A 27,526-nucleotide genomic window follows, 5' to 3' on the forward strand; every position below is an offset into this window, starting at 1 on the left:
ACATGATTTTCCTATTGCTAGTCAGTTTCTTTCAGTTTCCTTTTTTCTTGTCTTTCCCACTCCTGGCTTTTCTCATCAAACTCACTTTGTTCCCACATCTCTGTCTCTTAACCTGTGGCAGTCATGGAGCAAGGAGCAGAGCAGACCCTGGATGTGGGTTGCCTTGTAAGTTTGTGGCTTTTGTGTCAGGGAGACACAAGTGCGGCCTCCTGCCAACAACCAGCCTAAAGCCTGGTATCTACTGAATGCTGTATTTGGGTTGGGTCCCAGCTTCAGGAGAGGGAGGAGGGAGGGGAATTCCTTCCTGGTTGGACCAAGACAATCAACTTATGAACAGGAACGTGGGATCTAATTACCCACAGAGTTATCTTAGCTTGCATAGCTGCAACTGTCATTAATAGTTATAAAAGCATCCGGTCCTTCAAAATCAAGCAACAGCCTGAGTCTTGATGACCTTCTGAGGATAATTTATTGGTGAGGGTGGGAGCCAGGGAAATCCTCTTCTCCACCCCCTTAAATGTTTCATTCCTTGGCATGGAACATCCACTGATTTACTTGCCAGAGAATGTGATTCCCCACACCCTGTACCCCTCTTTCAAATCCCACCCTGCATACTGTATTTAGTAATAGTTTGCCCTCTTATTTATTAGATTAATGTAACGTGTGTGTGTGTGTGTGTGTGTGTGTGTGTGTGTATTTCACATGCTCTTTACACTTCTAGGGTTTCCATTTGACTTTGTTGGTCCTAGAAGCTCTTATAGGTGTTTCAGTAATTTCCATTAGTGATCTCTTGCCTTTGTCTTACACAGATGAAAAAGGGAAAAAGATTGACATCTCAACAACTGATATCTCAAGGACACTACATTTGGAGTCAGAGACCCTGGCCTCAAATACTGACTCTGCTACCTAATTGTGTGTCCTTGGACTAAGCACTTGTTCACTTTGACCTCAGTTTCCTCAACTGTAAAGTGAGGGGTGGTGGTGGTGGTGGATTGTTTGACCTGGAGAAGTAGCACAGTATAGAAACTGCTACCCCAGGAGTCAGGAAGACCTGCCTTAGATACTGTGTGACTGGGAGCTAGTAATCACTTACCCTGTCTGAGACTTAGTTTTCTCATCTGCAAAATGAGAGGGTTTGATTCAGTGACCTTTAGGGCCCTTTCTAGTTCTATGGCTTTGATCCTATGGTTAGGTGGCCTCTGAAGTCCCATCTATGTCTAGACTTTTTGTTGTGTTTGTCTTTCATTTTTGAAGAGGCCCAGGACATGAGAGAAATGATGACATGACTGGTACTTGACTTTGTTTTGAGTGAGGGAGGGCTGTGCAAGGTCACCAGCCTCACTTTCTCCTCCAGAGAAGGGACCCCATCTGGGTCCAGTGGCCAGATATTCATCAGGGGTTTTTCAAACGAGGGATTTGGGCAAGAAAGTCCCTTTTAGCTCTAAACGTATGACCCATCAAGTAATACCTGGGCCTTAGAAAAATGGATACCAGGGGCTTCTAGGTGGTGCAGTGGATAGAGGGCTGGCCTTGGTGTCAGGGGGACCAGAGTTTGAATTCAGCGTCAGACGCTTACTAGCTGTGTGATCCTGAGCAAGTCACTTAACCCCGATTGTTTCCAAAAAACAAACAACAAAATTGGATACCATTCACAGTAGGTTTGAGACTTAAGTTTTCTGAATTTTTAAACATTTCAATTGTGTCAAGATTTCATGGAAAAGAGGTGACCACTAATTTGTGAAAAGTACTTGCAGACATTTCTTCCTCTATCCTCCCACTGAAAGGTCCAGAAGAGAATGACACTGAGACAGAGGGGAGAGAAAGCTGCTCTTGGAGTTCAGATCCTTCGCCTGACACATACCAGCAGTGTCACCCTGGACAAGTTATTTAATCTCTCAGGCTTCAGGGAACTCTCAGACTTGAAGATGCAAAGCAGTCACTGATCTGCCTTGAAATTGAGTTTCTTCCCTGGGAATGCCTTCCACGATAAAATTACAAGTTGAATAGTTAATAGAAAGACCTTTCCAGAAGAAATGTTACCATCATGATGCCTTCTCTGTTGCCTCTCTGTGTTTCCATACAATTCCCAATATCTACCTATGCCCTTTTAGAGCTCACAAATCTCATAGCCTGTGGGATCTGGGTAAGGATGTTTTGTTTTGGTTGCCTAAGTGGTTCAGCGCTTGGGAATCTGGAGCCTCAAGGCCACATGTGGCCCTCTAGGTCCTCAAGTGCAGCCCTTTGACTGAACTCAGACTTCACAGAACAAATCCTTTTATTAAGGGATAAAGTAATGGATACTTTAATCATTAGATAAAGTACTTGAGTTGAGGTCCCTTCATGACCTCTGCTAACCCCTGTCTCTGCAGAATTAACGAAGGAAGCAACATAACATGTTAGGAAGATTATTGCCTGAGCTCAAGTTCGAACTCTGACGTGTACCAGCTGTGGCCTTGGATCATTGTCAGTGAGCTTTAAAAGCTCCTAGAGAATGGAAGGAGAGATACCCCAGCATTGGAAGATGTGTACATGCTGTCTTAATTTTTTTCCTAAAAAGAAGAAAGAATAGGTTCTACAAATAACAAGCCAATGAGTTTGAATTCTATTCCTTGGCACAATTTCATAACTGTTATTATTAAAGGGAGGGTTTGTGGACATTTAGAAAAGGAAATGCTGATCACATTGAGCCAGAATGGCTTTGTAAAAAGAGGACATGCTAAATTAACTTAATTTCCTTTTTTGACAGAGTTTTGAGACTCGTAGACCAGGGAACTGCTATAGATAGAGTTTGTTTATGTTTGAACAAAGCATCTAATTTATCATACTTTCCTTATGAGAAGTATTGAAAAGTGTGGGCTAGTCGTTAGTACAATTAGGTGAATTCAGAAATCCTTAAATGGTCGAACCCAGATAGTAGATGTTAATGCTTCTGTAAGTCAATAAACATTTATTAAGCACCTGGAATGTGCCAGACATTGTGTTAAGTACTAGGATACCAAGAAAGGCAAAACATAATTCCCATCTACAAGGAGGCCAAAATCAGTTGTCAAATTGGAAGGTCTCCAACAAAATATCCCAAGCATGTTTTCTTGTCCTAAGGTGATTTAACATTGTTTTGTTCTTAGTAAATGCCTTGTGATAAGATACAGATGGATGTCATTCTTTTAGTAGCAGATGGAAAAAACTAGAAGAAATGGTTAAGACATTGGACAAGAGAGTACTCCTATTCCTAAAGACTTCGGCAGACTAGTACATTGAGCCTAATCTAGGGAGACGAAGTTTAATAGCGATACACGTCATCTTACATTTAGGTTTAAAAAATCAACTTCACAAATACAGGATGGAAGAAGTCATGGTTATATGGCAGTTTGGTTGAAGAAGATCCTGGGGGTTTTGAGCAGACTACAAATATGAATGAACAGTGTGATACAGCAATCACAAAAGCGATTGTGATCGAATATGTTGAGAGGTGTAGAGGCCAGTACTATAGAGATGATAATTCTCCTTTCCTCTGCTGTGATCAGACAATACCTGAATATTGTGTTGAGTTTTGGGTGTTGTATTTTAAGAATGATATTAATTAACTAGAGAACATTCAGAGAAGGTTGACCAGAATGGTAAATGACCTTGAGATCTTGCCATATCAGGAGTGGTTAAAAAAACTGGGGGTGTTTAGTCTGCAGAAGAGAAGACTTTAGGAAGACAAACAGCTGTTTTTTAGTGTGTAAAGGGCTGTAATATGAAAGAAGGTTTGGCCTTGCTCTGCTTAGCCCCAGTCAACAGAGTAACAGGCCAAGTTGCATAGACACAAGTTTAAGTTTGAGGTAAGAAAGAAAGCATCGTCCTAATAATTAGTTATCTAAAAAGAACTCTCCAAGAGCTGCCTTTAGAGTGAAAGGATTTCCCTTCCTTGGAGATCTTCAAGCAGAAGTTGGATGCCCAGTGTTGCCTATGTTGTACAGCTGACTTTTATTCAAATATGGACTGAACTAGATAGCTTTGAGATTCTGCAACATTTCTGTGGTGCTTTAGATTTGCAAAGGGCTTTCCTTGCAACAATTTTATGAGATACATTGTTATTATTAGCATCTCCCTTTTACAGGTGAGAAAACTAAAATGACTTGCTCAGACGTGTGGAGCTAGTAAGTATTATAGTCAAAAGACATGGTTTCAAGTCCCACTTCCAAGTCCAGTGCTCTTCCCATATCCTGCTGCCTCACTTAACTGCTGTGTACCTCAGTTTCCTCATCTATGAAATGGTGATAATATTGGCATTGTCTACTTTATAGGGCTGTTGTGAGAAAGCCACTTTGTAACTTTTAATGTGTCTTTTACCTGCTAGCTGTTATTATTAATATACTTCCAGAAACACTGAAATGACTTAGTCTACTTACACTGAGTATATTTGACTTGTACAAGGTCCACATATCCCTAAGGTTTTCCAAAAATGGTCAAGTCTTAAAAGTCCTTTCTCGTCGTAGAAGTTAATATGAGACAGAAGGGGAATTATTCTCATTTTTCCTTTCATACAGATTTCATCTATGTGGATATTCCTAATTCTGGACTTTGCAAGCTGTGACTTCTAAAATTTAGTTTGATAGGGAGTTAGTTGTGAATTCTCAGGGACACCAAAGGGGCCCTAGAGCTATTGTGTGCCTTGTCTTCATATGTAGAAAATATTCAGGGACTAAGAAAAGGCGGTACTGTCAGGATGGAGGAGACGGTGGCAACAGTGACATGAGACAGAAGAGAAGAACATAATCCCAGGAGAAATCTCCTTTCTCAACTAGCTACAAGTTGTGTGGGGCGGCTAGGTGGTGCAATGGATGGAGCACCATTGCAGGAGTCAGGAGGACCTGAGTTCAAATCTCACCTCAGACACCTGACACTCACTAGCTGTGTGACCTTGGGTAAGTCACTTAACCCCAACTGTTTCTTCCTGGGTCATCTCCAGTCATCCTGATGAATATCTGGTCACTGGATTCAGATGACTCTGGAGAAGAAGTGAGGCTGGTGACCTGCACAGCCCTCCCTCTCTCAAAACAAAGTCAAGTGAAAGTCATGGCATCATTTCTCTGATGACATGGTCTTCTTCAGCAACGAAGGACCAACGCACACACAAGTTGTGTGCATGAAGACTTGTCACATCTGCCTATCCAGTGAGTAGGCTCACATTGAATGGGGCTTAATCTTTGGTTGGAGATGTAGATTCCCAAACCCACTAGTCTCTGATGCTGTATTTGAACAGAACCCCACCCCTTAGAGCATGATATGGTTTATTAAAAAAATTAAATTAGATTTATTTTTCATCCAACTCTTTACTTCCTAGCACCCTCAATTGAAAAGAAAAATAAGAAAAATAAAACCCTTATAATGAATAAGTGTAGTCAAGCCAAAAAATTCCCATATTACCCATTTTCAAAAATGTACCTGATATATTTTTCATAATTTCATTCAGCAAATAGACATTAGAATCATAGTATAACATAATGTGTGAGCTGGACAGAAACTTAGATATGATTTAGTCCAACCCCTTCATTTTAGATGAGGAAACTGAGGGCTAGTGAGAGTAAATGACTTTACAGCTGAAAGTCAAGCAACTAGATGTGTCTGCTATGTGCATAGTTGCTTTTGTGGGGATACAAAGCTGAATGAGATGTAGTTCTTGCCAACAAGGAATTTATAGCCTAGTAGAATAGCTAAACATTATAACATTCAATGCAGTGCAAAGCTGTAAGTAATAAGTATTACAAGACTTCTGTAGTAGTTCATGTATTTTAAAATTTTATTGATGATCTTTTGGTTTTTTATATCACTGTCCCTTATCACCTACTCTGTTTCCCACTTTTCCACCACAGAATCCATCTCTGTAAGTATAATCATGCAAAACAAGTTGGCATATTAACTCTGTCTGAAAATATATGCCTAATTATGAACCACTAAGCCATCACTTCTGAGAGGTGGGAGGCATGCTTTGCTATCAGACTCACATAGGGGTAATTTTCCTTATTCTTTAACTCCTCAGGGGAGTATATAGAGCAGTGGTCCTGTAGCATCAAAATATCCATACATTTTAGTGATTTTGTAATTATAAATTGTTTTCCAGAATGATTAGAATGATTCATAACTCCAACAGTCCATTAACATGCCTGTCTTTATAGCTCCTTCAGTGTTTACCACTTATATCTTTTTCCGTCTTTGTCAATCTGACTAGATGTGAGGTGAAATCTTAGTGGAGTTTTAACTTGCATTTCTTATTTTATTCGTGATTTGAAGCATTTCTTTTATGTTGTTGGAGAAAGCTTACATTTCTTTTAAGAATTACCTATTCCTGTCCTTTGACCATTGGGAAATAGCTGGTTGTTATACATTTCTATTAAATAAATGTCTTGGATATCAGACCTTTATCAAAGACATTTGCAACAGTGTTTTTCCCAATCAACTACTCTTCTAATTCTAGCTGCATTGATTCTGTTCATACAAAAGCTTTTCAATTTTATGATTGAAATTGGTCATTTTATCTCTGTCTTTATTTAGTTAAGAATTCTCCCACTAATCAGAGTATTCTAAAATATCTCTTTCCATTTTCCTCTAATTTTTTTCTATTTGTGATTTTTTATATTTAGACCATGTATCTATTTGAAACTTATTGTGGTAGATGATCTAAAATGATGATCCAAACCTAATTTCTTCCTGCTTGCTTTCTGGTATTCTCAGAAATTTTTGTCAAAGAGATGATTTTTATCCAGTACTTAGTATCCTTTGGTTTATTTGACCTGTTGTGGTAGTTTAAAGAAATGTGGTGGATCACTTCTGGCTGGTGACAAGAGTGACAAGGTAAGATTTCATTTGAGAGGTGACAATGAACTGGAGATTGTCAAGTGAATATTTTTATAATAGATGAAGATGGCAAGGTGGGTACTCTAGGCAGAGACACAGATATGGGAAAGCAAAAAGCATGTTAAGGGGATATGATTTTTATGACACATAAATCAGGTTTCTACTTTTTTCATTTGTGAAAAAGTAAATTTTTGGTAGCATGTGAAAGATCTGAAAATTTAAAGTTTAGTGATTAGCTTGAAATAAGGAAAACTGTGATCACTAGAAGCTAACATAGGCTCACAAAGAATAAATCATGCTAACCTCATCTCCATTAATTTTTAACTTGAATTTTATTTTTAATTTATGGAATAAAACTAGCATTTCCATAACATAGTACAATAAAAAGATGATTATACATGAAACTGCAAATCTACTATACACAACTTTCTGTTTCTTTCAAATATGCAACAAAATTATCATGTAAATTTCTTTTTTTCTTCCTTCCACCTACCCTGTCCTAGGGATGATTACCATTAGACACAAATAGGTATACATATGTGTGTGTGAAATTATTCTATATATACTTCTATTTATTGATTCTTTTTCTTTGTACAGGTAGTGTCTTTCTTCATATGGCCTTTATAGTTAATTTGGATATTTATAATAGAAAAATAACTTACTTGTTCAAAGTCATTCTTAAAATAATATTGCTTACTCCATACAATGTTTTCTTGATTCTGTTCATTTCATTTCTTCATTGTTTTGTGCAAGTCTTTCCATGAGCTCATCATTCCTCAAAGCACAGTAGTATTCTATCATAATCATATACCACAATTTGTTCAGCCATTCTGCAATTGATGAGCATCCCTGCAATTTCCAGCTCTTTGTTACCACAGACAAAGATGCTGTAAACATTTTGGAACATACAGATTCTTTCCCCTTTCCCCTAATTATCTTTTGAAATAGTCCAAAGAGTGGAATTGCTGGGTCAGAGGGATGATAATACTCTGGATAGATTCATGGTTGGTTGAAGAACTTTGCTAAAATAGAATTGATCAACAGATGCTACAACAAATGCTCAATAACATTAATAGATATTAATTAATAAGTAGTTATGTTAATTGATCAATAGATCAATGTCAAACCGAAGAGTGATTTTTAGTGACATATCTTTGGATTTATTTTACTGAGTGTTTTTATCAGTGATCTAGATGAAGGCACATATTTTTAGTTTTGCAGATGATACCAAACTGGGAAAAATAGCAATAACATGAATGATGGAATTAAGTTCCTAAATCATATCTAAAGGATGCAATGATGGGTTGGAAGAAACATAATGAAGTTTAATGGAGATGAATGCAATGTCCTGTATTTAAGTTTTAAAAAAATCAACTTCATCAGTACAAGATAGAGGAGGGTGATGGAATTTCACATAAAAAGATTTGTAGTTAACCATAAGCTCCATATAAGCCAACTCTGTGGCTGCTCAAAGTCATAATGATTTTCAAGGTTATATAATAGAGTACACTCTTCAGACTGGCTGTCTGGTATCCAACAGCCAGCCTCACCAATTTCAATGAGTCTTGTCTCCACTACTTTGGTCATCAAGTAACGATTTATTTATTTATTTTTGCCTACTCTATTTTTTTAAGAGCAGATGTAGGGGGGTTGGTTGAAGGATTGCACCCTCTGGTAAAAACACAGATCCTTTGAAGTATTCCTGTTTGAAACAGAAGATGAACATTGTGTTCGATTTAGGTACACTTGTCAAAATGGAGCACATGTGGAGAAGAGGTGCCAGAATAGTGAGAATGATGAAAACTGTCATATGAGAAATGGTTGAAAGCGCTGGTGGGGCTTAATCTGAGGAAAGAGTAGTAGACTTAGTCTGCATTACTCCAGAGGGCAGAATTTAGGACCAGTAGGAAGAAGTAGGGAGATAGATTTTGGTTCGATATAAGGGGGACTTTAAAAAAATATTATTAGAACTGTCCAACAGCAGAAATGTTCAAATAGAGGTTGGATAAACGGCCACCTGTTAGGCATTTTGTCTACTAGATTTCTGCACAGGGTAGGCAGTTGTTAGAAATGACCTCTGATGTTCCTGCCTACCCCAAGATTTTATGATTCTATTTATATATATGCTCTACAACTTTGACCTTCAACACTTCTTTTACCATAGCCAATTTTCTGCTACTACTTTTAAAAGCAGTCTGGAAAGGTTGAACACCATTGACTCACCAGAATCTCTTCAGGGGTAGACAGCTGATATGAAAATAAATAGGACCATCATTTGGCTACTAATTCAGTGTGAAGGGCACTGCTATGTAGTAGGGTTCCAGAAGCATTTTGAATTACTTATTAACAATCCTCTTGCAAAATGTAGCCTAAAACAATCCATCATCTTTGTACATAAGGGATTGAAGGATAATCCCAAGAATGGTATTTCAGGGTCACAGCTTATTGTAAGAAGGGGTATGACAATAAATAATATTAGGAAAAATATGAATGAGCAGAACGATGCAGAGTAATTTTAGAGTAAACTGATATCCCAGAATTAAAACAAGTTTCATGAATTTGATCCTAGAAAGAAATGAAATTTGGGTGATACAGAGATGGAATTGGAGCTTGCTTTTCTGAAATGAGATGTACTATCAATCATCCTCAGTCTACTTCTCTGAGAGATATTTAATCTAAATTTACATAAACTATACCTAAAACTTCTTCCTAAAAGAAATGTATTCTTGCAATTCTATTTTTTATGAATACATTTGATTTTACTAAAATAAAGAGCTCTGGCTTACTATGTCCCTCTAAAATTGGGGCCTAGGATCATTGGAGAGGTGGATTTAGCCACAAGCCAATAAAAAGCTGTAATAAAATGATTCATTGAAGATAACTAAAGATTCTCTTTTTGCAGAAAGTACACAGGACTGCTTTTGAAGCAGCTGTGAGTCTGGTTAGATTAGGAAATCCTGACTCATGCTAAATCATAAAAACAATGACCAACCCTTAATTTTGTCGTTTCAGACTGGTGGTTTGAATCTTTGATGTGATATTAAAGATGTGGAATTTCCATGCCCCACCCTCTTTTGAAAGACACAGAATTATTTATCTTTCATAGAAATCTGAAGTCTTCCTTTCTTACCAGTTTTCAGTATTTCTAAAATTTCCTGAAATTCCAAAAATTCCTGTCCTAACCTTACTGAATCACTGTTGGCACATCAGAGAGAAACCTGACTCTACTTCTCACTCTACTTCTCACTGGGATGTGATGATGATAGATAGTTAGGTTTGGATAAAAATTCAATAAAGGATTTAAAATATTAAAAATCAATGAGACACTAAATAATTAAATCCTAAAGAATTGATGGGTCAAAGGACAAATCATAGAAACAATAGAAAATGTTATTAAATAATGTGCAACAATGAGACAGTGCACCCAGACTTATGGAATGCAGGTAAAATAGTCCTTCGGGAAATTTTTTTATTTCTAAATCAACAAAATAGTGGAAAAAATAATGTTCAATTCAGATGTACATTTTATTGGTTGAATTAACCACTTTTACCTCCTACACCATAGCATGATATCCTGAAATTTATAATAATGACAATAACAATTAATTTAATAAAGCATCTATATAGTGCTTGAAGGCTTACAAAGTGATTTACATACGTTATCATGGTTTATCTCCACAACAGCTCTGTGAGTTAATTTCTGCAGATATTATTATTCCCATTCTGTGGATAAGGGAACTGTGGTATGGAGAAATTATGTCTATGATCACAGGCTTATTAAATGTCAGAGGTGAGGTCTGATCTCCAATTTACTTGACTTCTAAATCTAACACTTTTTTCACCACATAGATGAAATTTATCAATTGATGCCTCTAAGTTTATCCACAACAGGTACTGGTCCAGTAATTTCGGGACACTTTTATCTGCCCAGAGAAAAGGGAAAGGAGTATATGAATTAACTGCCTATTATTTTTTCTTTCTTTCTTTCTTTCTTTCTTTCTTTCTTTCTTTCTTTCTTTCTTTCTTTCTTTCTTTCTTTCTTTCTTCCTTCCTTCCTTCCTTCCTTCCTTCCTTCCTTCCTTCCTTCCTTCCTTCCTTCCTTCCTTCCTTCCTTTCTTCCTTTCTTCCTTTCTTCCTTTCTTTCTTCCTTTCTTCCTTTCTTCCTTTCTTCCTTCCTTCCTTCCTTCCTTCCTTCCTTCCTTCCTTCCTTCCTTCCTTCCTTCCTTCCTTCCTTCCTTCCTTCCTTCCTTCCTTCCTTTCTTTCTTTCTTTCTTTCTTTCTTTCTTTCTTTCTTTCTTTCTTTCTTTCTTTCTTTCTTTCTTTCTTTCTTTCTTTTTTAGGGTGGCCAAGTCACTGAAAGTCCCTGTATATGAGACCCCAGCAGGCTGGCGATTTTTCTCCAATCTGATGGACTCAGGAAGGTGTTCTCTGTGTGGGGAAGAAAGCTTTGGTACAGGTAAGCATTTTTATACCTGATTTTATGAAAGGCAACATGGGATAATAGAAAGAGCACTGGATTTGGAAAAAAAAAATCTGGGTCCCATTCCAACCAATGATACTTAATATCTGTGTGTCTGTGGAAAAGTCACTTAATCCTTCTGAGCATATGTTTCCTCATATATAGCATAGGTACACATACATGCCCATAAACATATATACACATGCATATACATATATATACATATACTAATATATGAATATATAATGGAATATAATTATACTATATAAGATAATTTTGTAGAGTTGGCATGAAGAAAGTACTTTATAAGCCAGAGATTTCATATAGATCTTCATTTATCTCCTGGGTATTTCCAGACAGTACCACTGAAGCAGTTATTACCCTCCCCTCTTCTATTTCCTCTTTATGTGTTTTCTTGTCCCCTATTAGAATATAAGTTCCTTGAAGTCAAGGATTGTCTTGTTTGCTTAATTTGTAGCCTCAGTGCTTAGTACAATGTCTGATATGTAACAGGTACTTAATACATCCTTTTCATTTGTTCATTCATCCTTTATTATTATGAAGGATATTTGGCAAGAATATCATGTGTCTTCCTGAGATTCCCTGACTCTGAGGCCTGGAGATCTGTATACATACATACACACATGCATCTATACATGTTTGTATATAGGCACATGCTTACACACAAACACACAGATGCACATACATAAATTCATACATATAATTGTGTATGTGTGTATATGTATATGTATATTATATATGTGTGTGTGTGTGTGTGTGTATGTTCATTTGCAACAGTGACCTGCCACTTAAGGGCATGCCTTAGAATCCCTTCTTTTGAGCATCAGTACATCTGAGTGGGATGTGGCTGCTAAAGTTTGTTTCAACCTTTTCTTCATCCTATTTCTCCTTTTATTAAAAAAAAAAATAATCCAGTGCAATGATCTCCTTTGAATGGTGTGGCTGAGTTTTAGCCAAATTAGTAAACTTCCTTAGCTCAGCCTGAGGTTGCTTTTCATAGTTCAGTGAGGTTGAATTCCAAGTGATTTCATTCTTGAGTATTTGCTAGTCTTACCAAATACCTTTAGTCCCTGGAAATTTTAGGCTGATCTGCATGGGAGGGACGGAGGGAGGGAGAGCAAGGCAGCCCATCCTTAGTCAGTGTTTCTAATACACATGATGTAAATCTCTGTTAAATACTTTCTCTTAAGTACTTAGGTTTTTATTTAGGTCTGATCTCACTGCTTAGGTTCACCCAAGTTCCATAGTTTTTCCTGTGCCCAGTCTCAAACACAAGTTGAAAAGTGTAATATTGTAAAAAATAGCCATAGACTTTCATATGATGCTTAAAAGTATGCAAAATACTTCTACGCAGGTTATCTTTTGAGCTGCTCACAATAACCCTGGGAAAAAAATACTACAATAATTATTAATACCAGTCTTATGGATAAAAGCTGTGGTTCCAGAAGTTAAATAATTGCCCATGGCCACAGAGCTACTAGTCAAGGCAACAAGTATTTATTAAGTGCTCGATGTATATGCCAGGCAATGGGAAAACAAATAGAAGCAGAAAGAAAGATCGTTTCTGCCCGCAAGAAGCATATATTCCAATGGGAGAAGAGTTCTAAGAAGAATGAAGAGGGCTAGCCTGAGCATTTTTCTAAAATGGAGGTTTTAGGAGGAACCAGCCAATCAAAGGAAGGGTTATAGGGGCAGAGTGTTTTCTTTTTTTTTTTTTATTTTTTTTTTATTTTTTTTCCAATATTTTTTTTTTTATTTAGCTTTTAACATTCATTTTCACAAAATTTTGGGTTTCAAATTTTTCCCCTTTTCTCCCCTCCCCCCCCAAACGCCAAGCATTCTAATTGCCCCTATGACCAATCTGCTCTCTCTTCTATCATCCCTCTCTGCCCTTGTCTCTGTCTTCTCTTTTGTCCTGTAGGGCCAGATAGCTTTCTATACCCCTTTACCTGTATTTCTTATTTCCTAGTGGTAAGAACATTACAGCTGATCCTAACACTTTGAGTTCCAACTTCTTTAGCTCCCTCCCTCTCCACCCCTTCCCTTTGGAAGGCAAGCAATTCAATATAGGCCAAATCTGTGTAGTTTTGCAAATGACTTCCATAATAGTTGTGTTGTATAGGACTAACTATATTTCCCTCCATCCTATCCTGTCCCCCATTACTTCTATTCTCTTTTGATCCTATCCCTCCCCATGAGTGTTGACCTCAAATTGCACTCTCCTCCCCATGCCCTCCCTTCTATCATCCCCCCCCACTCTGCTTATCCCCTTATCCTCCACTTTCCTGTATTGTAAGATAGGTTTTCATACCAAAATGAGTAGGCATTTTATTCTTTCCTTTAGTGGAATGTGATGAGAGTAGACTTCATGTTTTTCTCTCACCTCCCCTCTTTATCCCTCCACTAATGAGTCTTTTGCTTGCCTCTTTTATGAGAGATAATTTGCCCCATTCAATTCTCCCTTTCTCCTCCCAATATCTTTCTCTCTCACTGCTTGATTTCATTTTTTTTTAAGATATGATCCCATCCTCTTCAATTCACTCTGTGCACTCTGTCTCTATGTGTGTGTGCGTGTGTGCATGTGTGTGTGTGTAATCCCACCCAGTACCCAGATACTGAAATGTTTCAAGAGTTACAAATATTGTCTTTCCATGTAGGAATGTAAACAGTTCAACTTTAGTAAGTCCCTTATGACTTCTCTTTGCTGTTCACCTTTTCATGGTTCTCTTCATTCTTGTGTTTGGAAGTCAAATTTTCTTTTCAGCTCTGGTCTTTTCATCAAGAATGCTTGAAAATCCTCTATTTCATTGAAAGACCAATTTTTCCCCTGAAGTATTATACTCAGTTTTGCTGGGTAGGTGATTCTTGGTTTTAGTCCTAGTTCCTTTGACTTCTGGAATATCCTATTCCATGCCCTTCGATCCCTTAATGTAGAAGCTGCTAGATCTTGTGTTATCCTGATTGTATTTCCACAATACTTGAATTGTTTCTTTCTAGCTGCTTGCAATATTTTCTCTTTCACCTGGGAGTTCTGGAATTTGGCCACAATGTTCCTAGGAGTTTCTCTTTTTGGATCTCTTTCAGGCGGTGTTCTGTGGATTCCTTGAATATTTATTTTGCCCTCTGGTTCTAGAATCTCAGGGCAGTTTTCATTGATAATTTCATGAAAGATGACGTCTAGGCTCTTTTTCTGATCATGGCCTTCAGGTAGGCCCATAATTTTTAAATTGTCTCTCCTGGCTCTATTTTCCAGGTCAGTTGTTTTTCCAATGAGATATTTCACATTATCTTCCATTTTTTCATTCTTTTGGTTTTGTTTTGTGATTTCTTGGTTTCTCATAAAGTCATTAGCCTCCATCTGTTCCATTCTAATTTTGAAAGAACTATTTTCTTCAGTGAGCTTTTGAATTTCCTTTTCCATTTGGCTAATTCTGCTTTTGAAAGCATTCTTCTCCTCATTGGCTTTTTGAACCTCTTTTGCCAATTGAGTTAGGCTAGTTTTCAAGGTGTTATTTTCTTCAACATTTTTTTGGGTCTCCTTTAGCAGGGAGCTGATTTGCTGTTCATGCTTTGACTTCATGTCTCTCATTTCTCTTCCCAGCTTTTCCTCCACCTCTCTAACTTGATTTTCAAAATTCTTTTTGAGCTCTTCCATGGCCTGTGCCCATTGAGTGGGCTGGGACACAGAAGCCTTGATTTCTGTGTCTTTGCCTGATGGTAAGCATTGCTCTTCCTCATCAGAAAGGAAGGGAGGAAATGCCTGTTCACCAAGAAAGTAACCTTCTATAGTCTTATTTCTTTTCCCTTTTCTGGGCATTTTCCCAGCCAGTGACTTGACCTCTGAATATTTTCCTCACACCCACCTCACCTCCTGATCCTCCCAGCCAGTGTTTGGGGTCTGAGATTCAAATGCTGCTTCCAGCCTCAGGGCTTTGGGCGGGGGCAGGGCTGCTATTCAGTGTGAGATTAAATTCAGATGCTCAGGTGAGGGCAGGGCTGCCTCTCAGGCTCAGTTCCCTCAGGGAGTTTATGCACAGACCTTCAACAATGGATCCAGGCTCCTGCCTGCTTGGAGAGCCCTGGTTTGCCGCTGCCCCTCAGCTTCTGTCTCCCGAGGGGGCCCGAGCCATGGGGGCACCCCACTCCCCCCTCGACTCACCAAAGGGACTCTCTCACAGACCCCCGTCACCTGTGGATGGAGGTACTTGTGCGGCCGCTGGAGATCCCGTCCCTGAAGCCCGCTCGGATCTGTTCCTCTCGGTGCCGCGGCCACGGCAGGGCTGTACTCAGCTCCCAGTCCCGGCGCCCAGTCCGCAGCACGAAGGACCTTTTACGAGAGGTTTGCAGGTCTCTCCAGAACAGAAATCTCCCTCGCTCCAATGTTCTGTGGCCTCTGGGTGCAGAATTCGCCGTGAGTTACTTCTTTGTAGTTGTTCTATGGGTTGTGGGTTCGGAGCTATGTGTATGTGCGTCTTTCTACTACGCCATCTTGGCTCCGCCCCCCAGAGTGTTTTCTTAGGGTGAGAAAGTCAAAAGCAGAGTCAGTTTCCAAGATGAGGAGACTGCAAGAGGCAGATTGAACTTTCAGGGTGAGAAGGCTGCTATGGCATGGTGTATGGCACAGTATACGGAATTAGGACCAGAACCCAGAGAAAACATTTATTAAATTGCAGAGATGGGATGGGTTCTGTTTTTCTGATTCCAAATCCAATGCTCTATCAATTTCACCATAACTCTTGGTGTCAAGGGGACAGCTAGGTGGTACAGTGGATAGAGCACCAGTGCAGGAGTCAGGAAGACCTGAGTTCAAATCTCACCTCAGACACTTGACACCCACTAGCTGTGTGACCTTGGGCAAGTCACTTAACCCCAATTGCCTCATCCTGGGTCATCTCCAGTCATCCTGATGAATATCTGGTCACTGGATTCAGATGGCTCTGGAAGAGAAGTGAGGCTGGTGACCTGCACAGCCCTCCCTCCCTCAAAACAAAGTCAAGTGCAAGTCATGTCATTATTTCTCTGATGGCATGGTCTTCTTTGGCAATGAAGGATGAACACACACACAACTCTTGGCATCTACATCTATGAGTATTTGGAGCTCAAATCATCAAGTATAGTTGGTATGACAGTACAGTGTTACTTTGTGTTTCATGCAGTCATCACATCTTAGGGGTCTATATGAGACCTTAGGATGTCTAATTGGGCATTTTCCTTCTCAGGCTGCTAAACCATCCATCCAAACCATTTATGACTGATCAGCTGTGTAACTGGGAAAGTCACTTAAACTCTGAGCTTCAACTTCCTCATCTTTAAAATGAGGAGGATGAACTCAGTGACCTCCAAAGTCCCTTCCAACTCTAAATCTGTGATAATGTGATACTTTACTCAGTTTCATATAATGAATGCCTTCCCATACATAATGCCAATGTGATACCCATAGCAGCTGCTATGAATGTGCATATGTATTTCCAGAGTAGATTCGCAAAATATAATAAACTCTCTTCCTCAAAGGCAAAACCAAAATATTTATTTAGAGCATCACTATTAAGATACCAGAAGGTAAGATTTAGCAAGGCACTCATTGCCAACCCAGAATGCCAAGATCTTAAGCATTCTTTCTGTTAAGTCTGTCCAGGAACAAGTTTCCCTAGGCAAAATTCCTCCCTACACCCTGCTCACCCTTGCTTCTCTCTCCCCAACGTTCTACTTCAGTTACCATTCTATTGGGCAAGCTCCTCCCACTCTTTTTCCATTGGGCAAGCTCCTCCTACAATGGGTTCCATGTGACTCAGGCTGTAGCACAGCTGTGAGCTGGGGTAGAGCTCAAAGCAAGTCACACAGGTCTATTAATGGACAGGGAAGATCTTCCTATTCCACTAACATTTTACAATAGAAGTAACTTTATTTTTTGTTTTGTCTTCATACATTTCATTTATTTTTTTATTTTGTATTTCAAATTTATTTTATCTTCAATTCACAGAACAAAGCAAGCATTTCCATAAAAGTACAATAAAAAAGATGATTGCACATGAAACTGCATATCTGCCGTGTACAACTTGTGATGCCCTTCAAACATACAACCAAGTTATTATGTAAATTTATTATTTTTCCTCCTCCTCCCCTTTGCCAGATAGGATTTTATCTTTATAGAGTCTTACAGTTGTTGTTATTATTTATTTGTCCTTTGTTTTCTAAAAGGACTAATGACATTAAAAGATGATGTCTTGACTTGCCCATGAATTGCATTTAAGTGAGGCAAAGTTGCACAAAGTTGTCAGTTTTACTCTCTTTCAGAGTTATTGAAGTCCAGTGGCAGAATAAAGTCTTATAGCAGTTGGGTGAGAAATAGGATTGGTAGTTGCTATTAGCTCTAAGACACTAAGGCATAGAAGTTAGGCATATGATTTTAAGGTCACAGGCAAGTCATTATTAGGGCTGAGAATTAAAGTCATGTCTTCTGACACCTTTCTGAGTTGTGCTATATCCACTGGTGATAGCAAGTTTGGAATAGTGAGAAAAATCAGCACCATCTGCTGTGCTTGTCATTTATTTCATAGATATCTCAGTCCATTCCATCCATCCTGGAACTTAGGGGCATTCCCCAAAGAGTCACAAAGTCTAGTAATGCTAAAAGCAATAGTCTGTAGTGTAGGCAACATTTTGACTTATTCAGAGGAAAGCTTGAGGATTAATATGAGACATCTGGGTACTTGGAGTTGGAGAACAGGGATAGAAAAAGAGGGACCCAAAACAAAGGATACCATACATCTGAGTTATCAGAGGGAGAAGGATACAAGAAAATCTGTCACCAAAAGGGAAAAGTTAGAACTAGGTATCAGTAGCAGAGGTAGTGGTAGGAGTGGTTGCAAGTAATTCTATTGCAACAATCTCCAATATAATTTCTTTTTAGTAATTATAATGATACTTTGAAAAGGATCATCATCTACATTTCATTTAAAAAAACTATAATGTAAATAAAAGCAGCTTGCTACCATTAAGTATTGAATAAATAGCTACCTAGGGTATAGAATTAGAAGGGAAATCCCAATGCCTTCATTTCACAAATGAAAGAACTGAGACCTAAAGAGGTAAAGTCAAAGTCACACAGGTAAGAAGTAGAACAAAGATAATAAAATCAGGCTTCATGGTGCTCCTAATAACCACAGAATCATGGAATTAAAATTGGAAGCATCCTTAGAAGTCATTCAACCCAACTCCCTCTTTTGACTATTGAGGAACCTGAGTCCTAGAGAGTGTAAGGGACTCACCCAAGGTCACATGGGTAGTAAATGTCAGACCTTTAATTCAAATTCAGTCGCTTTGACTCTTTCCACTATCCCAAAATGCTGCCCATAAACCTAGTTTAATGAATAAGTGAAGTTTCTTTAGATATTTCTAAGCAGAGGAATGCTGCCAAAGGCTTTCTAAGTGGCTTAATTCAACAGTTATTAAATTCCTATTATGTACAAGGCATAGTGCTAGAAAGTGAAGTAAAGAAGCATTTATTAAGTGCCAAAGAGTATGCTAAGAGTTTAGGATGAAAAGAAAGGCAAAAAGATAGTCCCTGCCCTCAAGGAATTTATATTCTAAAGGAGATAGTCATTTCTGACCCACTCTATCACCAGGCAGTTCAGTAGATAAAGTATTGCCTGGAGTCAGGAAGACCAGAGTTCAAAATACACCTCTGACATTTATAAGTTGTGTGTCCCTGGGCAAGTAACTTAACATCTATTTGTGTCAGTTATGATTATAAATATATAATATTTATATATTATATGAAATTAAATATAAATATTATATTATATTATTATATAAATAATTTTCAAGTTGTTATTAACTATAGAGCGATCCCCTCAGAACAGAGATCATGGTTTCTCTTCTTTTTTTTTTCATCATGGATGGTTGTGCTCAATTCAGAATTTACTTATTGAAAAAAATATTAAGTAAGTTGAAATTTTCACTTAACTTGTGGATGCTCTTAATTTGCCTTGTAGCACTTCGACTCTCAAGAGAAATGACTAAAGGCGTAGTGAAAAGATCACTGGACTCCATGCCAGTGGATTTGGGTTCAAATCTCAATCTGGATACTTCTGAGCTGTGTAAATTTGGTCAAGTGACTTACCCTTGCTAGGTCTCAGTTTCCTTATCTGTAAAATAAAGAGGTTAGACTAAATGACTTCAAAGGTTTCTTCCAGCATTACTTTATGATCATATGATGGTGGACTTAACTTTTCTGAACTCTGATTTCCTTCTCTGTCACTACTTGCCCCATAAGGTCGTTCTGAACCAAACATTTTGACAATCTGTATTAAAAGGATCATAGATTTAGAACTCAATGAGGATTTAGAGGTCATTGCCGGAAATCTCCTTATTTTATGTCTAAGGAAGCAGAGAGCCAGAGAAATGAAGTGACACACCTCAGATCAAACTGGGCAGAACTGGTGTTTGAACTGTTGGAGGTCTTTTGCCTCCATATCCACACTGTCTTTCAAATGATCATTTCCTCAGTAAGTGGTTTCATATGCTTATGCCTCCTTTTCTTCATTTGTGATCTGTTTTGTAAACTTTCCTGAATTTCAAGAGACTCTTAAGAATTTATATGAAAGGGGGGATAAGTGTTTTCGATAGCATTGGCCAGAAGAATACTAGCTGGGGTGCAGAAGTAGGCTATGGAGGCTATGTTGACAGCATTACCAGTGTTGGGAGAGCCATTTCTCTGAAGGAGATGGGCTGTCTGAGTACATGTGCAATGCAGTATGAAGTGAGCCAGAGCTCAGCAGTACTGTGACTGATGTCCCCAGGAGCCTCCTTGAGCAGCCTGAAAACTGAAACTCCCTTTTGGATCCTCTAAAAACTATCGACCTCTGTGCTGGAAAAAGATGGGGTCCAGTAAAGTCGCAGCATGAAGTCTGCTAGTGCACCAGTTAGGATTCTATTGTTTCCCCGATCTGCTTATGGTCTGATAGAAAATAATAGGGAAGGAGGATGTCTGCATGACAGCAAAGGGGGCTAAGGAATGACGTCTTGCACCAGGTTATCATGCAGGCCAGAACCTAACAGCATGTGGGAGAATCCCAACACCATGGTCTACAGAAGATTAAATTTAATTTAATTCACTAGCCCTATAGATTTCAGGGTTTCTTATTCCAGTGACTGCATGGAGACTTCCTATGAGCAAGCCCTCTCCTCCTGAATCAAATGTGACCCTTCAAAACCAAAGATCAGCACTCTTAAAATTATATAGGATCATAAATTTAGATCCAGAAGACATGTTAATTGCTATTGAGTTTAGACCCTCTCATTTTACAGTTAGAAGAATCAGGATACAGAAGATTCAAAGACTTATCTAGAGTCACTTAGTTAATTAGTGTCTAAGGCGGGATTTGAACACAGGTCTTCATAACCCCAACTCTAATACACTATCTACTATATCATGCTGCCTCATAAGGGAACTTGCTAGGATGCCCCAGTAAGGAGTACAGTCCCAAGTTGTATCTAGGGGACGTGCCCCAAGTTATCTGTTCTAGAACAAAAGACAAAAATTTAGAAGATAACCACCGTGAGATTCCTTTTTTATACTGTGGCCGGCTAAGGTCCTTAGGGAGCCGGTTTCCTCTGCACAGTCCTCTGTGAGAGAGAAATGGGGTTAGATAAGTGTAAAAGGAGAACTGTCTCACAAGCATACTTCTCTGGAAAGATACATAGACCTGGGGTGAGACAAGGAGTGGCAGGTGGCAGGCACTATCCCTTGCTCCAAACATATAATAGCTAGTCTTTTTTCAGGTAATGCTAATAGTGTTTCAGATGGGAGATGGGGAATCTGTTTTTTTAAATTATTTTTTATAAATTATATATTCATTTAGGCTTGAGGAGGTAGCTGTATGAGGATGTTTGTGTATATGTGAGGCTCAGAACAAGTGAATTCAGTATGTCATAGCAGAGAAGGAGCTGGCCTCTAGTTCAGGCAAATCTGCATTCATTTCTCCTCTGGGATACATATTGATGGCTATGTGACCGTGGACAAGCTCGGTAAGTTCCCAGCTTCTCAGGCAATGCTCTAAGAATATAAGTTACAGAATACTTGCCTATCAGCAATGGTAGAGTTTGTTTATACATAGAGAAGCCCTCTAAGTCAATGACATAAAATTTGATCAGACCCATGATTATGTCAGGCAAGCCTACAAATGCAAACGGATACTTTCTGCAACTTACAGTCTTGAGAGTTGGTTGGGATGCAGAGGCATTAAGTGATTTGCCCAGGATTATACATTCAATGTTTGTGTGTTTCAAAAGGGAGGGATATTGAATTCAGTTCATCCTGATACTGAACCTGGCTGTCTTTCCTATCTATTATGTATGTGTGTGGGTGTGTATATGTGTGTAATATATGTACATACATACATACATATATAAATAAAATATGGGTATGTGGGTTTACATATATACATTTTTTGCTATTGTTACTTAGTTATTTCAGTTGTGTCCAACTCTTCATGACCCCATTTGGGGCTTTCTTGGCAAAGATACTAGAGCTGGACTAGAGTCCAGCTCATTTGACAGATGAGGAAATTGAGGCAAACAAGGTTGAGTGACTTACCCAGGGTCACACAGCTAGTAAGTGTCTCAGGCCAGATTTGAACTCAGGAAGATGAGTCTTCCTCACCCCAGTCCTGTCACTTTTTTCATTGTGCCACTTAGCTGCCTTATGTACATGTGTGTATAAGTATGTATACATGTACCTATATATGTGTATGCATATATATGTATATGTATATGTGCACATACAGATATAGATATATTTCTAATTTGAAAGTTGGAAAGACAGATTATGTTAAGCACAAATGGTATTAGGGATGCAGGGAGTATAGTTGAGCCTAGAGTTCTCTGAATGTGCCCCTGTGGTAATAACATTACCCTAGGCTCTTGGAGTCGATTAATATAAACCAGAGACAATAAAATAACCAGTTTGTCCATGACATTGGACTGAAAATATGTTAGAATGCAAGCTCTTTGAGGAGAAAGAATATCTCACTTTTGCATTTGTATTTTCTGTACTTTGAGCACTGACTGGAAACTAGTCAGTGCTTAATAAATGCTTATTTATTCATTTGGGGTACCATATTTTAAGGAGGACACTGCTAGTCTTGACAGCAGCCAGAGGTCTATCAGGAAGGTGAAGGGAAATCAATGTGAAATATAATTAAAGGAAACCAGCTATGTTGAATATGGAATATTTTAAGGGAAACATAATAACTATTTTCAAGAATTTGAAAGGCTGTCATATGGAAGAGGGATTTGATTTGGAACGTTGGGCTTTTGAGATCAAAGCAATGAGTGAAAATTGCATTGAGTAAGATTTCAGTTTGGTATAAAGAAAAGATTTCTCATAGTTAGAGTCACCATAAAGTGGAATGGGTTACCGCAGGAGTTTGGGGGTTCCCCATCACTAGAGGTCTGCAATCAAAGGCTACATGACCATTTATGGGAGATAGTGTAGAAAAGATTCTTTGCTAACTCTATGGCCTTGGAAGCCTCCTGTCCATTCATGGGCCACTAAGTTGTTTATCAGTCTATTTCACAGCTTACAAATAAGTTTTTAAATTCTTTGATAAAATTATAAAGCTGAAAGAGATCTGAGAGATAATCTAATCCAACCCGCTCATTTTATAGGAAACTGAGGCCCAGAGAGACTATGTGAAGGAGTAAAGTACCCCTAACTAATTGGTGGATGAGCTTGGGTTAGAATTCAGGTTTTGTGTCTTCTGTCTCACTTATCTTTCCTCTGTTCCATATGGAATCTCATGTGTGTAAAGCAGCTAATTTAGGGAAAATAGTTGATTCTTACTGGCTTCATAGAAAGCACGATTTAAGTCATATGCTATTAATTCATGTCTCCTATCTTATTAGCAGCTGGAAAAACCTGCCAAAAACTTCTATTGAGTGGCCTTCTTTGAATGGTTTTTCTAGATCAGCATAGTTGGTTAAAGTCTTCACAAGTTATTTAGGCAAAAAGACTAAGAGAAGTCATGTTCCTGTGGCTGACTATGGAATGAGTCACCTCCCTGAGGAAGGGTGGCATCCAGCTAGAGCCCAGAGTCCATTCTCCTTTACCACCAAATTTGAACAAAAAAGAAGAGATCTAGTTCATACCAACCACCTCAAAGCATTCTCTTCCAAACAAGAAGGTTATTTTTATGTTGATCATTTTAAGATACTTTTTCACAGCACCTTAGTGTAGGTGAAGATGGGAAACTATTTAAATTTTTTTAATCAGACAATTTCTGATTAAATTTTCTGAATCTGAGTTTTAGCCAATGATGACTTGATCCATTAGCAATGTGTGTGGTGTTTCATTAATCTTTAATCTTCTGAATATGGGGTGACACATCATCATTAGTATTTGGAGAAAAATTCTTGGAGGTAATTGGGATAGTTAGATAGTCCAAGACACGCATGAGACTACTTTTTTAGTTAAAAGAAGACAGATATCTACAAGGAACAATGGATATGTTTATGGATAAAGCAAATCCCAGTGTTGACAAATGGTAGAGGAGAAACTAGTGAAAGTTTTAACAAAATGTAATCTTTATTTATACTGACTTCCAAGTATGGGAATTTTAAGCCAAGAAAAAAAGGAACAAGGACACAGTTCTGACTACAGTGAAGTAAAAAATATTCTGTCTTAAAGGAACTTTTATTTCTCGTTATTTAGATAGTGATAGATAAAGCATTTATTAATCACTATATGTCAGGCATTATATTAAGTATAATACAGATAGAAACAAAAAAAAATGTACTCTTTGCCCTCAAGTTTACATTGTAATGAAGGAAAAGAGCACATAAAAGAGAAAGGAAAAGGAGAGAGTGTAAAGAAATCACTCTAGAGAATCCAGAACATGGCAGGGAGAGGAATGAGCATGATTGGCTTGGACATTTCCTGAAAATAGAGGTTTCAAAAGGAACTCACCAATCAGAGGAGAGGACCAGAAGGATGGGGGGGGGGGGGGGAATCTTCCAGGGTGAGAAAGCTATAGGAATAGAGGATTTTTCCAAGGGGAAAAGGCTATTGGGGATGGCAGAAAAGTCTAAAGAGCCAGGAGGAGAGCCAGCTTTAAGAATATGAATCAGTAGCCCTCTGCCTCCCACAGAGGGGAAGGAGTTTATATTTCATCAACAGAGGCAAGATTGGTCAATGCATTACTACATTGTGTCTCTGTACTCATCTGAACTCTGGTGTCTTTCCATGTTTTCTTGTGCATTTTTGTGATCCTTGTGAATGTTGTTCTCTTAGCTTTGCTCTTTTTTCTTTGTATCATAGGACCAAGTATTTAGAGCTGGAAGAAACCTCAGAGCTCAGTTCACAGATGTCTTCTTGTCACTATCCCTTTTCTTCCTCAGGCATATAGACTGCATGATATAAGAAAATAAGAGTTAGCTTTTGTACCAACCCAGTGGGCTGGCAGTATAATTAGATAGTACTGAACACAGAGAAGATGCAATGATCTGGGAATATCAGTAGACTTAAGTCTAAGATGCACTCACAAAAGGAACTGGTTGCTTGAAGATACCAAGTAGGATTTTTACAAATTCAGTTTAATGTTTCTAAGCACCAGCTTCCACTACAAACTGTTTGAAACTCCAAGTTCTGCCTTTTTGGTTCAGATTACTTATAAGTGAAGCAAGAAGATAGTTCGACTACCTCATATAGACATTAAAAGGAAGGTTGTTTCTTCCCTTTCTCAAAGGCACACCAAGCTCTTCCAGAGAAAATATCTATGTAATTGCCATGGAGTAATCAGCCCAGATCAACTTCAGTCTGTAATGGGGATTAGATCAGCACAGTTTTTTTTTCACCTGGTTCTTTGACCCCATGTGAAACTTGGCAAATCTTTAACTCTTACAAGGGAAAATCTAAACCAAGAGAAAAATGAGTAGGCTGTTGGCTGCCAATGGTTAGGGTGTTTTTTGAAGCAGTTAAAAGCACTTCACATTTCTCTGATGCTAAATTATGACATCTTATCATACAAGTTTAGCAGCCACTAATGTTTAGATTTCCAGGTAATGTAATCCAGCTGAAAGTTATTATTATTATTATTATTTAAGAAGCAAAGCTCATGTCTCAGGACAAGGGAGTATTTTGCTCTGGCCAGTAAATAAATGTAATTTTTCAGCTATAAAAGGACAAAAGGTTTTGAAGTGGTCCTGTTGGGCAGTATTTCCCAGCCTTGTTTTTTTGGCAGCCAATCATGGAGCTGTACTAATGCCTTCCAAATGACTTCCATTTTTGTAGCAGTGAGAAAAGTTTGTTAGATGAGGTTAGAGTAACATGATGGTGTGATGAGTAATGCTGAGGGTCCACTTTACAGAGGCAGCCATGGGCACTGGCCTAGACATTTCATCAACTGCCTATTCATCAGTACTGGCAAGAACTGGACAGGTAATTCATTTTCCTTTTGATTTAAACCACCTTGGCTAGTGGCTGCCTCTCATTGCGTAGGTGCTTTTATATCTTGCCACCAAAGTTCCCTGAGCCAACAACAAATAACATAGTAGATATAATAAGGAGGAGAAATAGAATTGCAACTAGGTGGAACAGATGTCAAGATAGCCTTTCTGCACAACATCAATGAGGATGATTCAAGAATTTTCTCTCTCTTTCATTCCTTCCTCCTTCTCCTTCCTTCCTTCCTTCCTTCCTTCCTTCCTTCCTTCCTTCCTTCCTTCCTTCCTTCCTTCCTTCCTTCCTTCCTTCCTTCCTTCTTTCCTTCCTCCCTTTCCTCTCGCCTTCCCATTCTCTCTCCCTCTCTCCCTTCCTTCTTTCTTTTCTCCTTTCTTTCCTTTCCTTTCTTTTTTAAACTTCCCTTTATTTCTTCTTTCTTCTCTCCCACTGTATCTAATTAGGGCTAATCAGAATCTGAGAGCACTCAAAAACATAATCCATTTTTGATGATCAATACCTTAGTCCTAAAAGCTTCAAGTTGTCCCTGGACCCACATCCTCATTTTCTGAAAACAAATGCCTCAGAACTTCCTGTCATTTTTTTCTAAGTGATATAATGTAATATGGTGGTGTATACATACCTGGATTTGAAATACCTTCATTCAAATCATGCCTCCTTTATTTACAGTGTGATACTAGGAAGGTTAATTAAGTCCTCTTAGTCTGTTTCCTCTTTTGTTAAATAGGGTGGATAATACTAATACTATCTATTACTTAGGTTTGCTATCAGGAAAGTACTTAAACCTTAAAGAGCTAAAAAAAAAAAATCAAACTATTGGCCTAATACTAAAATAAACTAATAGCTATCCATCATTTGTACTTGTGGATAAGAACAATTAGTGTCAGGTAAATAACTGGTCCCTTGCATCCTTGAGGGAAAATATAAATGACTCTCAATTAGATGTTTGAACAACTATGCAGTAAGTTTTCCTGTTTTCTCTATTTTTAAAAAGTTGTAAAAACATATAACTTGCTTTAATATGTGTGTATGTATGTATTATATTATGTATGTATATATGCATGTATGTAATTCAAAATGCCTCCCTTACTTTCTTACCTTTCTTCTCTTTTGTATTTTTTAAATTAAATTTTATATTTTTCAATCAATGAAAATCCATCCTTTCTTCCACCCGCTTCCCCTCACCCCAGGTGAGAAACAAAGTAAAGTAAAGCCTCTTACAAATATATATAGTTAAGCAAAACAAATTCCCACATTGGCCATTTTTTAAATGTCTCAATTCCTATTCTGAGTTCATCCCTTATTTGTCAGAATATGGGCAACATATTTCATCATGTGTTCTCTGGAATGGTGTTTGGTCATTGTGTTGACTAGAATTCCTATGTCTTTTAACGTTTCTCTTTACAAAGTTGTTACTATGTAAATTGTCCTCCCAGTTCTTCTCACTTCACTCTACATTAGTCAGTATAAATCTTCTTCAGTTTCTCTGAAGCCTCCCCCTTCATCATTTCTTACAGCTCAGTAGTGTTCTGTCACAATCATGTACCATAACTTGCTGAGCCATTTCCCAGTGGATGAATACCCCTTCAATTCCAATTCTTTGTCACTGCAAAGAGAGTTTATGCAGTGTGTTTTCCAGGGAATTGGCCAATATTGATGAAATTTATTTCACAGGTCATTAATGGATAAAGTGGCTTTTTTTGTTTTTGTTTAAATATGGTCACATAGTTTTTGGAGCAGAAATAACA

General features: G+C 38.2%; 1 protein-coding gene across 1 annotated transcript in view; it reads left to right on the top strand.

The window, feature by feature from the left end:
- PGM5 (phosphoglucomutase 5) overlaps window positions 1-27,526 on the top strand; it is a 215,362-nt gene that overhangs the window by 118,374 nt on the left and 69,462 nt on the right. Inside the window, exon 7 of the mRNA XM_072611005.1 lies at window positions 11,181-11,296. Within this exon, the coding sequence (XP_072467106.1) occupies window positions 11,181-11,296 (116 nt within the window). The remainder of the gene's footprint in view (window positions 1-11,180; window positions 11,297-27,526) is intronic.

Source organism: Notamacropus eugenii, chromosome 1, assembly GCF_028372415.1.
Source record: "Notamacropus eugenii isolate mMacEug1 chromosome 1, mMacEug1.pri_v2, whole genome shotgun sequence".
Lineage (NCBI taxonomy): Eukaryota > Metazoa > Chordata > Mammalia > Diprotodontia > Macropodidae > Notamacropus > Notamacropus eugenii.